Raw genomic sequence first — 15,423 nt, 5'->3', positions numbered from 1 at the left:
AAATTAAAAATAGGGATTAGTTTTCTGGAATGTAAGAAATTTTGAACGAATGTCTATAGTAGAAAATAACTAAAGTTGTGTGTATTGTATGTAAACAACTCAAAATAATGTTTATTGTATGTAAGAATTTCGTTTCAACCAATTAAAATCTGACAAGTGACACTTATATATGGTTGCCACATATGTTTTCTTACATACAATAAATATTTTTTCGAGTTGCTTACATACAATACACACAACTTTAGTTTTTTCCTAATCTAGACATTCGGTCAAAGATAGTTACATTCTAGGAAACTAATCCCTTAAGAATAACTGGACATTATGTCAAACTAATCCTAAAAAAAAGTCAATTGAACCCTATAGACTATCGACTCACAGTCAACTCGGGATCTTTTGCTATTTTATACTTCTCTTTCTGCTAGATACATAGCATTTTGTTACAAAAAAAAAAAAAAAAAAAAATAGAAAGAAAAAACTACTTTCCAACCTCATAACTAAAATGACATTCTGGTAGTGGGATAAGACCTAGTGACCATAAAGCCATGAGTTCAAAACCCACATGGGGTATTCTCAAATTATTGAGAGTAAATTACACTTTTCGTCTTTAAAGTTGACACGTTTTGCACTTTTCATCCCTTAAGTGAAAAAATTACAATTTTGACCTTAAACTTGGCGGAACTTTGCAATCGTCCCTAGGACATACAACGGTAAGTTTCAGCCGTTAAGTCCCACACGTGCAAAACACGTGAGGGACTAAAAGTGCAAAAGGTGATTAGTTCAGGGACGAAAACTGAAATTTACATTATATATTGTCATCATCTTCATCTTCTCCGGCTGAGTGGCCGGAAATTTCGTCGGAAAACTTAAAATGTCGATATCTCACTCGTTTCTTCGAATTAGACCATGAAACCACCATCAAACTTCTCAAAATTAACTTCCGCATAAATCACAACCAAAAGATTTCAGATTCAACACTTGCCGGAATTGGTGTATTGACATTGACATTATTGCTTAGTAAGGATATGATTGAAAAGTGTAAAACGTGCCAACTTTAGGGACGAAAAGTGTAATTCACTCTATTATCGAGTTTGCTTTTGAATTGGTATATTAACATTGACATTATTGCCTAGTAAAGATATGATCGGATGATACTTTGACAGCACGCTGATACTCCAATAATCTCTTAGTGATTCAATTTTGCTTTTAACTAAAATGACATCTACCCTTCACATATTTCCTTTTCAAGTTCATTTCTCTTTCTAATATTATTATCCAATCACATATACGGAGTAATAAACTCAATAAAGCATAACACGTGAGTTGCACAACAAAATCTTTGTAAATTTCAGAAAGAAAGAAAGAAACAAGACATAAGTTATTTCTGAAAATATGGTATTAAAGTCATCGTCAACAATCCATCTACTTTTTGTCTTTATTTTTGCTTGCTCTTCAAAAATTCTCGGAGCTTCCATCAATGGCGGTGAATCAACAGTTAAACAAGAAAACCCAGTAAAAAGATCCGATTTTCCTTCTGGGTTTTTATTTGGAGCAGCCACTTCTGCTTATCAAGTACTGTTTTTACTGTTTCTTGTTCACTATATGAGCTATTCTTTTTTTACCCTGAGAAAATGCTGTTCTTTTTGCAGGTTGAAGGAGCATATCTTGAAGATGGCAAGTCTCTTAGCAACTGGGATGTATTTTGTCATTCCAAAGGTTAGTCTCATTTGTATATTTTTTTATTGTTTTTATTATTCTATATATTTTTTAATGAAAATGAATTAAAGTTATGTAAAAGATACCAACTTTTGTTCCAAGGTAATCTACTCTAAAAAAAAACTACTTACTAAACTTTCGTAATTTGTTTCAACTTTCAACATATGGCCGATAAGTTATCCCAGCTAAACCGGTAAACTTGAATAATAGATGATGTGTACCCTTGTAGGCCACATAATGAAGCTAAGTTTTACCCGGTAAAAAGTATGAAGTATGTTGCTATTTTATGTTTACGCTAATATATTTGTAATAATTAATAATAAATGAAATTTTTATTTGAAGACTAAAATTTTGGTACCGAACACACTTTGATTTCAAACCTAATACAATGTGTTTATAGCTGACCACCACTACCATCATCCCTGTCTCTCTGCTCCTCCTCCTCGGACGCCATGGCTTCAGGACAACGCCCGTACCGTATCAAATCACCACACTATCTCTTGGAAACCCATCAAATCCACAACATTCCCATATGCGTCCAACTTTCAACTCCTTTATAAATGTCTCGAGCTAGGCTACCGAGAAAGGCGAAGCCCCCCTGAACCACATAGCCGTTCGATTAAGGGTTTTGCATGTATCGTATCACAATTTACGCAATGGTGCTGCTGGTGGTGGACAACCATAAATACATTGTGTTAAGTTTTAAATCACAATGTGTTTGACTAGTTTTTCACACAATTATATTTTTTTTTTCTAATGATCACAACCCATAATAATAATGCTGACTTTGTTAATTTAGGTTGTGGAGAAAATGGTGAGAATGGCGATGTTGCAGATAATCATTATTATATGTTTATGGTATTCATTTATCTTTAATAATTACTTGCTCCATACTGACATATATTGTAGGGATTTTTTTAATTATTACGATTTTGTTAGTTTGATTTTGTTGTTTATGCAGAATGACATTGAGATGATGCATTCTCTTGGCTTAGAAGCATATCGGTTTTCGATTTCTTGGAGTAGGATTCTTCCAAGTAAGTTATCTTGATTATGCCTTTGTTTCATCATCCGTATTTCATCTTCATAAATCTTGTTAGTGATGTTGTAGCTATGGTAAATGTTTTAGGGGGGAGATTTGGTGAAGTTAATCCTCTTGGAATCATGTTCTACAATAGGATCATTGATAATCTTGTACTAAAAGGTGAATCTTGATGCATTTTGAATTTTTTCTTTATAATCATTATGAAAAGTAAAATCTTGTTTCTTTCACCAATTCAGACGCTTATCTTGATCCACTGTTAGTATTTGTTATTAAGAATAAAGTATGGACAATAGTTCTTGTAATTCATTTGTTGACTAAAAAAAGTATTATACATGAAAGTATATAGTATATCTACACTTAGAATAATTCATGGATGAGTAATAAGGCAAAGTTATTCAGGAATCGAGCCATTTGTGACAATTCACCATGAAGATTTCCCTCAGGAACTTGAAGAGAAATATGGTTCATGGCTAGATCCACAAATGCAGTATGTTTAAATTTCCATTTTAGTAACAACGTTGACTAATCTTTTACTGGCGGGATTTTAATAACGTTTATCTGGCAGGGACGATTTTGTACATTTTGCAGACACGTGTTTCAAAAGTTTTGGAGACCGGGTGAAGTACTGGATTACAATTAATGAACCAAATTTGGTTACCGAAATGGGTTATGAAAGAGGGGTGTATCCACCGAATCATTGTTCACAGCCTTTTGGTAACTGTCTTGCTGGAAATTCTGATGTTGAGCCTTTGTTTGTTATGCATAACATGTTATTGGCCCATGGTAAAACTGTAAAGCTTTACCGTGAAACTTATCAGGCAATTCACCAACATTATGTTAAATTGTACACTTTTTCTATATTTTTGATAAAAAAAAAATTATAATGTTTAGATTTTGTTGTGCAGCCAAAACAAGGTGGATTGATAGGACTAGCTGCAAATTGTTTCATGTATGAACCACTTACAGATAGTGATTCCGATCACAAAGCTGCAGAACGGGCTCTGATCTTCAATATTGGCTGGTAATATTCTGGAGCATAAAAAGGTATCATACTTAAGTTCACTTTCTATCATAGGTAACCAATAATTTTTGGTCCAGAAAAACCATCAAAGTTTCAACAATATGATTTGAGGTAATCAACTTCCAACAATTTCCAATTAAATGTAATCTGGCCCGATAGCAGGATAATGTGACAGTTGCCTTGTCCCTAGCATTTGATCATGTGACTTTTGTTATATCTTTTTGTGCAACAAGCTTTATTCCTGAGTCTGTACTGAATACTCTATTAAGTTTATATACTTAAAGGAATAAAAAGTTGCAACCTTCTTCCCTAAACAGGTCATTGGATCCTCCTATATATGGGGATTACCCTCAAGAAATGAGGGATTACCATGGAAGTGATTTACCCAGATTCTCTCCAGAGGAAAAAGATTTAATGAAGAATAGTATTGACTTCATTGGAATTAACCATTATTCAGCTGTATATGCTAAGGATTGTACCAATTCTAGCTGCTCAGAAACCGCCAATCGTGCAATTAAAGGTTTCGTGGATATTACTGGAGAGCGTGATGGTGTGCTGATCGGTGAACCAGTATGATATATTGATTTCTGTTTTAAGATTTTCTTTTGTTTTTTACTGTTTAATTTCTATCAACAAGGATTCATTTTGCATGTAACAGACGTCAATGCCAATATTCTTTGTTGTTCCTAGAGGCTTGGAAGAGATTGTTAATTATATCAAGGATAGATACAACAACAGGCCCATGTTTATTACCGAAAATGGTAAGCTTTCATGTTGTGTTGATTGAAGACTATCTTAACTTTATACATAGTAATTGAATTTGTGTATAATAATATTGTTTCAGGGTATTCGTCACCAAAGGTGCAGGATGTAGAAGTTGAAGAGATTGTGAACGATGTCAAGCGCATTGAATTCCATCAGACATACCTTGCTTCTTTAGCCAAAGCCATGAGGTGAGTTTTGGTACATTTTTGATTACTTTATATCAAACAAATTACTTTCTGTCTTCAAATTTGATTTTACTTCTTCTAGTGAAAAAGAAAATTCCTTGACCAAAATGACCGTACGATAGAAAGATTGTACTATTAAAATTCTAATTTGTTTCAACTCTATGCACGATAGTAGTCGATCACCCCATGAAAACCAGAAGAGGTATACGTTTGAATGATGGTAGTAATTTTTGAATGACAGGAATGGAGCTGACGTTCGTGGCTATTTCGTATGGTCATTGATGGACAACTACGAATGGGCACTAGGATACAAGGTGAGATTTGGATTACACTATGTTGACCGCAAAACATTTGATCGGATACCCAAACTGTCAGCGAGATGGTATCAAGATTTTCTAAAGAACAACAGTCAGGCTCAGGCTGATCTTTTAGGAATTACAACTCCAAAATTAGTGCACAAACAAGCATATTTATATGATGTTTGATTTGCACATACATTAGCTTTGTGTCATTTATTGTAACCATTCGTCCTTCTATATATACATTACTATATTATTAAAATCTCTCTATATAACTAAGAGAGTATATATTTTTATTATGTGGCAATTATGAAATCATGTTATGTGGGATTTTTACCTAGGTGTCATACTTACATTAAATTTCCTAATTTTAAGCATACTTTAAAAAAATTACACTTTAGTCTAATCATCATTAAAACACAATTTAAAAATTATACTTTAGCCTAATTATCATCATTAATTAAGTAATAATAAAAAAAAGTTAAAAATAAAATAAGACGGCAAAATATATCTTAATGGAAGCAAAGTATATCTTAATGGAATGGATGGATAGATTTCTTATGTTATATTAATGTATATCGGCTAAATTCATGGATGGATTTCTTCTAGATTTTTTTATTTATGTTTATAATAATTATGCTATATTAAAGTTATAGTAAGTATATATATTCAGAATCAGCTAAACATTGTTTTCCTAATTTAATTTTAATTTTATTTCATGTATATTTCTTAAAACTTAATGGATGGATTTCTTTTGCACAACGATATACAATTTTTTATGATTTATAAATGGAAAATTCTAAATTGACAAACAAATTACAAATAAAATTATACAAACTCACTTGTCATATGAGATGCACCAACTAAATTAATTCATTTTTTCTTTTTTATGTTTCTCTCTTCATGTTCTATTGATGACACCTAAGTTTGTATAGTTTTGTTTGTAATTTGTTTGTTGATGTAGTTATACTACATATTTGACGTAGTTATTACCATTTAGGTGGAGTGGTAGAGAGTCTTGCCTTTTGAAGTGTAGACCAAGGTTCAATCCTTGACAATGATGTAATTTAGTAGTGTATTATATTTGCCGTTCAAAAAAAACATATTTGACGTATATCATATATTCATAAACTATAATTTTATTGTTTGAATCAGTCGTAATCAGACATATTTTAATATTATGAATTATAATGTAACTATCTGTAATTGTATTTTTTACTTATGTTATTAGTTAGTCCCGCACAACGTGCGGGTTTAATCTAGTTTATATATATATATATATATATATATGCACTCCTTAATAAAGAGTATTTGATTTCTTAAAATTCAATACTTTTTTTTCTTCCCAAAATACCCCTACTTAAATATAAAACCATTATATACCTCATTTTCCCTCGATCTCTCTAATCATTACACACTCTCATCAATCTTCAATCACCTTCCGTCGCCGCTTTCGATGTCAAGGTGTTACAATTATTAAGTATCAAATGACTATTGAACGCTATCTTTTAGTTCAATTGTTGTTTAATAGCGCTCCTCTGGTTAATTATACATTGAGATATGTATATATATATATAGAGAGAGGACAATATATCAAATAAGAACAGACTTTATATATATATATATATATATATAGGGTAAAGTTATTTTGAAAACTTTTTTTTTGTGAGAACCTTTGAGAATTTTTCAAATCAAGCTTAACCAATGATTATTCTTTACATGAAAATTGTTTTTTTTGTATTCTGAATAACTTATGTGTAATTTTGAAGTTTATAATTGTTTGGAGGCATGGATTATCATCCGTTATACAATTATGTGGAGATTTGGATTCTTGATCACATGTGCACGAATATTGCTATGATCACATGTATGCAAGTTTATCAAAATATCCATCTTGGATTATCAAAATATCCATCTTGGATGCATATTTATCAAAATGATGCATCCAACAAAAAAGTTAATTTTTTCGATTTTGACGGATCAATGTGTTGTTAAACACTTAAATAATGATAATTAGTTATGCACTATGTTAGTTTTATGGATTTTTAATGCATCAAAATGATGTTTTAAATATTATCACCATATATATATATATATATATATAGGAAGTGCATATCGGGTTGTCCCCCATCTAAGGGAACACCTCACATTTTGTTTCTTTAATCATAAAATTCATGGGACCCATGGTTTTATTTAAAATACAAAAATATTAAAATATATGAATGTGAGGAATATATATGATGGTGCCTAGGTTCCATTTTGAAATGCATATTTATTCATCAACTACATTTTCTGACTACATGAATATAAGTTGGAGGTACAAACAATTAATTCCGAATTCATACCTCACGTTATATGAATACCTTGAGTTCATGTATGTGCCTTGACATTTCAAAACTATGATCTGCTTTATGCAGTTTGGGTTAACATGCTAATTAGATGTCTTTGCCGCATTCGTTTTAGCTCTTGATGTTTCTTGTCCGACTATTTGCAGGGACCTCTAGTTAAGGTTCTTGTCTGACAACTTGGTCGCTTTTGAGATGACGCTTTTCTCTCTTTTTCAATGTTTGGCATTCTCTCCTGGACCGTATAGTGTTTGTTGGTCCTCTCCTCGTATAGTGAAACCCTGGGGGTACAGTATATGGCGTGCGGTCTCTGATGAACCCGTGGATTTGCTTGCTGGAGTAGTATATCTTAATTTTATACACTCGGTAATCAAATTTTCTGTTAATATTTCGGGGTATTGGTCACCAAACGTGCAAGTTGAAGAGATTGAGAACGATGTCAGGCGCGCTGAATTTAGTAGGGCATTCGATCATTAGCTAAAGCCATGAGGTGAGTTAATTTGGTACATTTTCTACTTTTAAGTCAACCAAATTTACTTTCTGCCTTCAAATTTGGTTTTACTTTCTCAAGTCAAAATAGAAAATCCGTTGACTCAATTGACCTTGCACTAGAAAAAATATTAATTTGAAAGATTATGTTTTTAATATTTTATTAAATCAAATTTGTTTTGACTCTATAAATGTTATTGGTCATGAAACAAAAAGGGATCGAGTGTCATGCATGACTAAGAAAAAAAAAAAAAAGGGTTAAGGAGGGAACCTTGTTACTGTATCATATTAATACTCATCATGACCTTTTCTTAAGGCTTTTTTGACACACAGGTGAAATACCTCCATTTAATTTTTCCCATGTGGCCGGGCCTTAAGCTTCATTGATAACGGGTACCACCCCATCTATTGATGGATCAGTAATGCATGACCAGAATGGAGCTCGTGTGGTAGGCCTCAACTACGGATAGGGACTCGCGCGGTTACAAGCTAGGTGAGATGGATTACACTATGGTGACCGCAAAACATTTTATCAGATACCCAAACTGTCAGCAAGATGGTATCAAGCTAGATTTTCTATATATCGAACAACAACCGCTGGTTGATGTTTTGGAATTAGAACTCAAGAATCAGTGCACAAACAAGCAGATTTTATAAATCATGTTTGATTTGCACATACCAGTATAATTTGTCATTCGTAGAAACAATTTGTACGTTACTGCATGTACTTTTATATATGTATACATCATGTAAATCCGAGATCTCTAAAATAAATGTTTGCAAATATATATAGACTCTGCAAATCATGATCAATTGACTTTTATTCATAAATATAACAAATTAAGGCATATATATATATATGGCACAACAAAAAGAATGTGAATATTTTGTAACAAATTTACATGAATTTTCATGCTCTCCTTGGAGAGTAGTTATTTATTATTGTAGTTAAAAATAAGAAAAAAAAAACAAACAAACAAATCTTCATAAAATAATGTTGATCATATTATAAGTTCCGATGGATGTATGTTCAAGACAAGATTTCAGTGCGACGAGTTGCTTTTTCCTCATTGTTGATCTCGATCAAGCTTTCTTTAACCAATTCTGTTGCATACGTTACCACATCCGACCAATTCCTGTAATAAAATCACACAATTCATTATAATTAGTTTTTCCAACACGCGCGTACAAATTAATAATTAAAGAGTCAAAAAAATGAGACATATATTATACGAGTAAGAAATAAGTACCCTTTGGATGAGTCAAATGCAAGTCCTACAGTATTTTTAGCCTCTTCAATTGCATAACGGAATCTTTTGGCCTCAGACGCGGTACATATTTTGTTATCTGAAACCTTGAGTTGAGAAGGTTTCACGTCACAAAATATAGGAATAACTTTTTTGCCAGACTCGATCATCAAAGCAAGTTCGTGAAGACAAAAGTATGATTCACAATAACGAGGTGAAAAAACCGCGACGCCAATTTTGCATCCCATTATAGCATTATCGATATGGTCAAAAAGCTTATCACCCGGTTTCATGTTCTTGTTGTCAAGGAATGAAGGGATTCTTGACATCGAAAGTTGAAGATGGAGCAACGAGGCCATTGATCTCTTCGTGTCTATCCCTCGATGGTTTATGAAAACGTCACATGCTGGATGAACCGTGGGCCGGATCCTTTGAAATGCCATTTGGCGTTTGATGATGTTTAGCATGGCTGAAGAACGATGCATGGTGCGTGTTATATATATACTGTTTAAGGAAAGTGAAAGCAATTAATAGAAGTTTTGAAAGCTTTTTGTGTTTATGTTTTGTGTGTGATTTGATATAAAATACAATTATAAGTTAAGGTGGTGAAGGTTTCTATTTATAGATGATGGTCATAATGTGTATGTGCGATTTGACTGAGAATATATGTTTCAGATTGGACTTATTAGGATACAAGTAAACATTATGACCATATTGGTAAAAGTGTCAATTCTTTATATTCTTATATTACTTTGAAGTGGGTTAGTCATTTTTGATCGATAACTCAACATTTTGTATGATTATATATATATGTCCAATGAACATGAATGATATAAACTTAGCTAGTAAAAATAACATAGCATAATGTATTATACATATGGGTGGAAACATAAACATATATACATCCTTTGGATATATGGTCGTACTATTTATTTTGAATTTATGAAAAGCATTCTTAATAATTCTAGTTTTAAAAAAGAGAAAAAAAATGGATAGTTGAATGGATCAATGTTGAGGCATATAAGAATTAAAAACCCGACAACCCGACAAAGGATCCTTTGAATGTTTTTCAATTCAAGTTATATAAATATAATAAAATAAGTTCATGCATATGGAATTAATTGAATTTCCAAAGACCCTTCAAAGACGTTTTTAAACCACTTTTGCGTTCATACCCGACTATACCTTTTTGTCTAAATCTTACTACTATTGTTTAAGATAAACAATGATATTACATGATAAAATTAATCATCATTATTATTATTTATTATATTAACTTATAGTACTGTAACAATTGTGGTGAGGATTTCGTGAACCGACAATCTCCCATCTTTCACCACTTGAAAAACTTGCTATTGTAAAAAGTTTAATTGATGTTGTGTCTAAATTATTGTTAATGTGGATGCAATCAGGAAGGTCAAACACATCAACTTAAAAAGAGTTGGCTGAAAAGCTGTGTAACTGGAAGCTCTCAAAACGGGCCGTTTGTTTCGATTCAAATAAAAAGTTTCTGGCCAGCTTGAATCTTTGATACTATAACCAGTGTAACCCCAATTAATTAAGTTTACATCCTACCCGCCTGCCTATATGTGTCCTTACTTAATTTGTATTCATATATCCCGGCTTGAAGTATGTGTCGGGCCCACGGGGCTGCTGAGTGATATCTCTAGCATTTTCTTATATTGTACAAGCAAATAATTCTCACTCGTTAAATGTTTATCCAAATACTTTTAAACATTAATATAGAGGTTGTTCACATCAGACTCCTTAATTTCTTGGCTCATCAGGGGAAATTGCAGAAAATTAAAAACAATATTTGGAATCTCTAATCTGAAAGACATGACACAATTTCAGATCAAATCTATTTGGTAATTCATTCCAAATGAATTTACCAGATACAATTCAGAAAACTTACAAGTGTGTATTTTGAGAGGAATTTTCAAACCAGAGTATGTAACCAAATGCCTGGGAAATTCTGATATTGCTTGCGGTGTGGTTCGGGTTTCAATATTATTGTCAAATTGCACCCTCTAAATTAATATTTTAATTAAATTCCGGAAATGATTTCGGTGGTGAAAATCTTAACACATCTCAACCCAGCCACGGACTACCTCCTTTGGACCCTGCAAATGGGGTGTTGCCCCCGGAATCTGTTACTAATGGGCTTCTTCCCTAAAGTCATAATAAACTCAAATAAGCACGCAATCCGCACCAGCAAACTTACATGATATTTTATTATTACAATATTGGTCAAATTAATATAGTTACACTAAGATATCTAACAGCTTAATCAATAATCATGAATATAGAAAAAAGGGTCCGATTTCCAATTTTATGTGACTTTTGATTCGTTATACAATTAGATCTTATGAAAACTCATTCGTCTCAATTTCACTTGTATTCCAATAAACGAATTACTTGTTTGCTCAAACTAATGGACTTAATGTTCTAATTTTGATTCAAAGGAAAGAAAGATCATGCAAATTCATTAAGATTGTTAACATATTGAAAGATTGGAGGCATAGATTTACCATAACTCTATGGCTTCTATTCCAAGGTCCAACCCTTATATAAAGAGGTATTTACCCTGAAGGTTATGCATGTTCACCGCCGAAAATCATAACCTCACATACACTCCAATTACCGTTTGGTGGGGTAAACCCTACTACTGAAAGAAAATCGTTAACAAATATCTGACAAAAATATATTCCCTCTCAAGTCATTTTCTAGTGCGACTATACAAACAATCAAATCGGCGCTTTCTGTGGGACATTGTACAAAAGAACCATTTCCTATTTATTCAGATTAAAGAAAATTCTATCAGACATGACTCGTTCCATGACTAGGAATCCAAAAAGGCTTTTTTGATTGCCTTGTCATACATCTTCTACTATATAAAGCAACACAATGCAACCCGTGTGTGTGTCCACTAAAACTACTAAGTGTTTTTCTGTTTACATAAGTTGTAAAATTGTTAAGTTTTTGTGAGTCAAAACTAAACAGGTGTTTATTTTTATGTACTTATTTGTCAAGTGTAATTTGATCATGTATTCACTGTTTAAATACTCTTATATTAGTTGTTAATATAAAATTAAAGAAACTTGTGAACTGTCATATATTTTCTGTCGTTTGAAAAAAAAATGTTTGCTTTACCTATCCATATACATGCAAGCACAAAGCACTTGCCACCATAAGGGTGGGGGGAGAGCTTGCCCACTCCTCCCCGCCCTTCCCCGATTTTTCTTCTCCTCCCCTCCCCTTCCCTAATGCTAAAAGCACCTCGTCACCCCTCCCCTCCCCACCATTTTCTATTTAATTTAAATTCTATTTATTTTTAAAACTAAAATATTTTATTTAATAGATTAAAACTAATACAATATTAAAAATAAAACAAACAACAAAATAAAACATCAAACTACAATATTAAACGAAACGACAACACAATACATAAATAAACTAGCGATCGATGCCCGGGATGAATGTGTGATGAATATGGTCAATGAGATCCATCTTAAGATCTTCGTGAACGTTTGGGTTCTGTATCGCTGCCAGTCGTTCATCTGATGGCTGTGGCGCAACCGGGGGATCTGGAATGTAATCAGGACTTATAGCGTGGTCCTCGTCTTTTAAAATCATGTTGTGAAGAATACAACACGCATACATGATCTTACGGATGGGGGTTTCTTCCATTTGTCGTGCCAGTTCTCTAAGTATTTTCCATTTTTTTTATAATACCAAAAGCTCGCTCCACATCTTTCCTTGCAGCCTCCTGTGCCTTAGCATATCGAATCCTTTTCTCACCGGTTGGATGAGAAATCGTTTTCACAAACATCGCATATCTTGGATAGATCCCATCCACGAGATAATACGGGTACTGATATTCAGTTCCATTTACAGTGAAAGGAACCAACGGTGTTGTGCCGTCTTCAAAAGGATTGAACAAAGGAGATTGGTTCAACACATTAATGTCGTTGTTTGAACCGGCAACACCAAAGTATGCGTGCCAAATCCAACAATCCTGTGACGCAACTGCTTCAAGCGATATCGTCGGCCCGTGATGGTCACCTCGCGTGTGCTGGCCAGGCCAAGCTACTGGACAATTATCCCAAGCCCAATGTGTACAATCAAGACTCCCTATAAACACATTTATTAAACCGAAAATATTAACTAAACAATGTAATATATACATACACATTATTAACTAAACTATGTAATATATATATACACATTATTAACTAAACTATGTAATATATATGTACACATTATTAACTAAACTATGTAATATATATATACACATTATTAACTAAACTACATAATATATATATATATATATATATATAAGTAAATATATACCTACCATGCCGGGGAAACCATGATAAGACGCATGATGATCAAGAATGTGTTGCGTATCGGTACGCGTTGGCCGACGCAAATATTCATGCCGGTATAATCGAATGACTCTGTCACAAAAAGCATTAAGGGTGTCACTCGACGATCTTTCCGACATATTTAAGTAATCATCTAAACTGTCGGAATTACTACCATATCCTAACTGGCGAACTGCAGATGTGCATCTCTGTAAAGCCGAAAACCCCCATTTACCACGAGCGTCGATCTTCCTTTGAAAAAAACTAAAATTGTTTTCCAAATCTGAAGCTATCTTCACAAACAACCGTCTACTCATACGAAACCGTTGTCTAAAAAAAGTCTCATCAAATTTCGGTTCATCGGCAAAGTAATCTCGAAAAAGACGGTTGTGAGACTCAATAGGATCGTCTTTTTTGTATACTTTCTTGAAGAGGAGGCAGTATCACGGACATCTTGTTGAATCGCATAATGCGTCATTGTGAATAGATTAATATACCGTGTCGTCTCGTCGGATGAACTCGAATCCGATGGCATATTTGGGGGTGTTGGGCCGTGTTCCGAAAATATAGGATTGTTGAAGAAAAGATTCATAATTGTTGTTTGATAAATTATATGTGTATATATAATATATGTATGTGTGTGTTTTGTATTGTTTGAAAGGAAATCAAAAAAAAATAAAATGGAGGTTCTGAGAAAGTGAAAGAAGAAAAGAAGAAAGAAAATGAGAGAAAGAAGAGATGTTAGATGTGGGGGCCATGTTTTTTTTATTTTATTTTTATTAATCCCAACGGTCGAATAAGGAGGCATGGCTACCGGCACCACTGTGCCCAAATGGCTCCCCACCCCACCGGTACCGGAGGGTCGGCACGGTGTGCCAACTGGTACAGGTCCGGTACTGGTCCCCTCCCCTACCCACTCCGTCCACCCTAAGAGACGTGTTTAAACTAAAATATATTTTCACATGCTGTGACTATTTTCCTAATCATTTCTCACAATCTAAATCCGTTAATAACTATTTTAACCAAAAAAATTTTACATATTAATTTTGGAATGGATGGTGTTTGAGGTATGTTTGTTACGAAGTTTTGTAAAACTAATGGGAGTGCACGTACTTAAGAAAAGAAAACAAAAAATTTCGTTTGGCAAAAAACGTTATGTTTATCTAATGCACATAAGAAAAGAGCAGGAAAAGTTATTCAAATATGTTAATATTCATATATGCAAATTAAAAAAGCACAGATTTAGTTGGACCGGAATGTCAACTATCAGATGTACAAATGAAAATAACATTGAAGATTACTTCACATGTCAGTTATCAGATGTCTATATGAAAAATCCATAAAAAGTTATGGAGATTTTTATAAGATTAATCTTTGTGTATTGCCTTCATAAATAAAATGCAATGACTGCACACACTAATCTAGCTAATGATATAAGTTGTTTTTTTTTGTTTTTGTTTTTTTTTCTAATGAACGAACCTCAGAGAAAGTCAGCGAAGTAGTTCTTTCTTTCCTTTGACTTGCAGAGACAGTTGCTCTAACATTTGTGGCCAAGGGAACTAACACAAATGATACAAAAAATGATGGTATGGTTGCCGAGTTAGAGACCTTCTGCACACTTAGCTATACCAAGCACCAATAACATTATAGCTTGTGTCCATGCCCATACAGATTTATCCACATCATCGTCTGCCCATTTCTCCCACGGTTTCTGCATAATCATCAAGGTAAGTTTACTTTTAACCAACTTTTTATAGTATTTGTAGTTTGTTAGCTTAATTACCTGATATACATCTTCAGGCTTAGGTGTCTCGGGGATGGTCAGTTGTTCATTGGACTTGTTTTGCAAATCTTTAAATCCATCAATGAATTCCTTCTCGTCGATCTGTTTATCTCCACTTTTGTCTAGATCTTCCATGATGTGAGATGTTGCTTCATCCACATTCC

At 33.3% G+C, this 15,423-nt stretch overlaps 2 protein-coding genes across 4 annotated transcripts; one reads left to right on the top strand and one right to left on the bottom strand.

Moving 5' to 3' along the window:
- The first annotated feature begins 1,361 nt into the window (after positions 1–1,361).
- On the top strand, positions 1,362–5,335 carry LOC122591215 (beta-glucosidase 18-like). 3 transcript variants are annotated; one of them, XM_043763440.1, is made up of 12 exons: positions 1,362–1,569; positions 1,647–1,713; positions 2,513–2,571; positions 2,675–2,750; positions 2,843–2,917; positions 3,158–3,245; positions 3,324–3,576; positions 3,664–3,779; positions 4,097–4,349; positions 4,438–4,540; positions 4,624–4,732; positions 4,971–5,335. In XM_043763440.1, the coding sequence occupies exons 1-12, from the start codon at positions 1,390–1,392 to the stop codon at positions 5,212–5,214; spliced, it is 1,623 nt and encodes a 540-aa protein (XP_043619375.1). In that variant the 5' UTR covers positions 1,362–1,389; the 3' UTR covers positions 5,215–5,335. The 3 variants fall into 3 exon arrangements, with proteins under 3 accessions (XP_043619375.1, XP_043619376.1, XP_043619377.1); XM_043763441.1 differs by having other exon boundaries at positions 1,363–1,569; positions 3,324–3,472; positions 3,650–3,779; XM_043763442.1 differs by lacking the exon at positions 2,513–2,571 and having other exon boundaries at positions 1,477–1,569.
- Positions 5,336–8,791: 3,456 nt separating this feature from the next.
- LOC122590583 (TIR-only protein-like) lies at positions 8,792–9,570 on the bottom strand. Its single transcript, XM_043762777.1, has 2 exons — positions 9,113–9,570; positions 8,792–8,998 (listed from the first exon to the last, which is right to left on the bottom strand). Exons 1-2 carry the CDS (start codon positions 9,550–9,552, stop codon positions 8,893–8,895), a joined length of 546 nt encoding a protein of 181 aa, XP_043618712.1. The 5' UTR covers positions 9,553–9,570; the 3' UTR covers positions 8,792–8,892.
- Positions 9,571–15,423: the final 5,853 nt, after the last annotated feature.

This window comes from Erigeron canadensis, chromosome 3 (genome assembly GCF_010389155.1).
Source record: "Erigeron canadensis isolate Cc75 chromosome 3, C_canadensis_v1, whole genome shotgun sequence".
NCBI lineage: Eukaryota > Viridiplantae > Streptophyta > Magnoliopsida > Asterales > Asteraceae > Erigeron > Erigeron canadensis.
Note: the sequence above shows the minus strand (reverse complement) of the source record. Positions and strands in the feature narration are given on the sequence as shown.

Excerpts from the sequence above, each read along its gene's own strand:
- LOC122590583 (XM_043762777.1), bottom strand. The coding sequence starts at position 9,552 with ATGGCATTTCAAAGGATCCGGCCCACGGTTCATCCAGCATGTGACGTT. Across the intron at positions 8,999-9,112 it reads GCATTTGACTCATCCAAAGG|GAATTGGTCGGATGTGGTAA; the intron begins GTACTTATTTCT and ends ATTTTATTACAG.
- LOC122591215 (XM_043763440.1), top strand. The coding sequence starts at position 1,390 with ATGGTATTAAAGTCATCGTCAACAATCCATCTACTTTTTGTCTTTATT. Across the intron at positions 2,751-2,842 it reads TTGGAGTAGGATTCTTCCAA|GGGGGAGATTTGGTGAAGTT; the intron begins GTAAGTTATCTT and ends TAAATGTTTTAG. Across the intron at positions 2,918-3,157 it reads TGATAATCTTGTACTAAAAG|GAATCGAGCCATTTGTGACA; the intron begins GTGAATCTTGAT and ends AAAGTTATTCAG.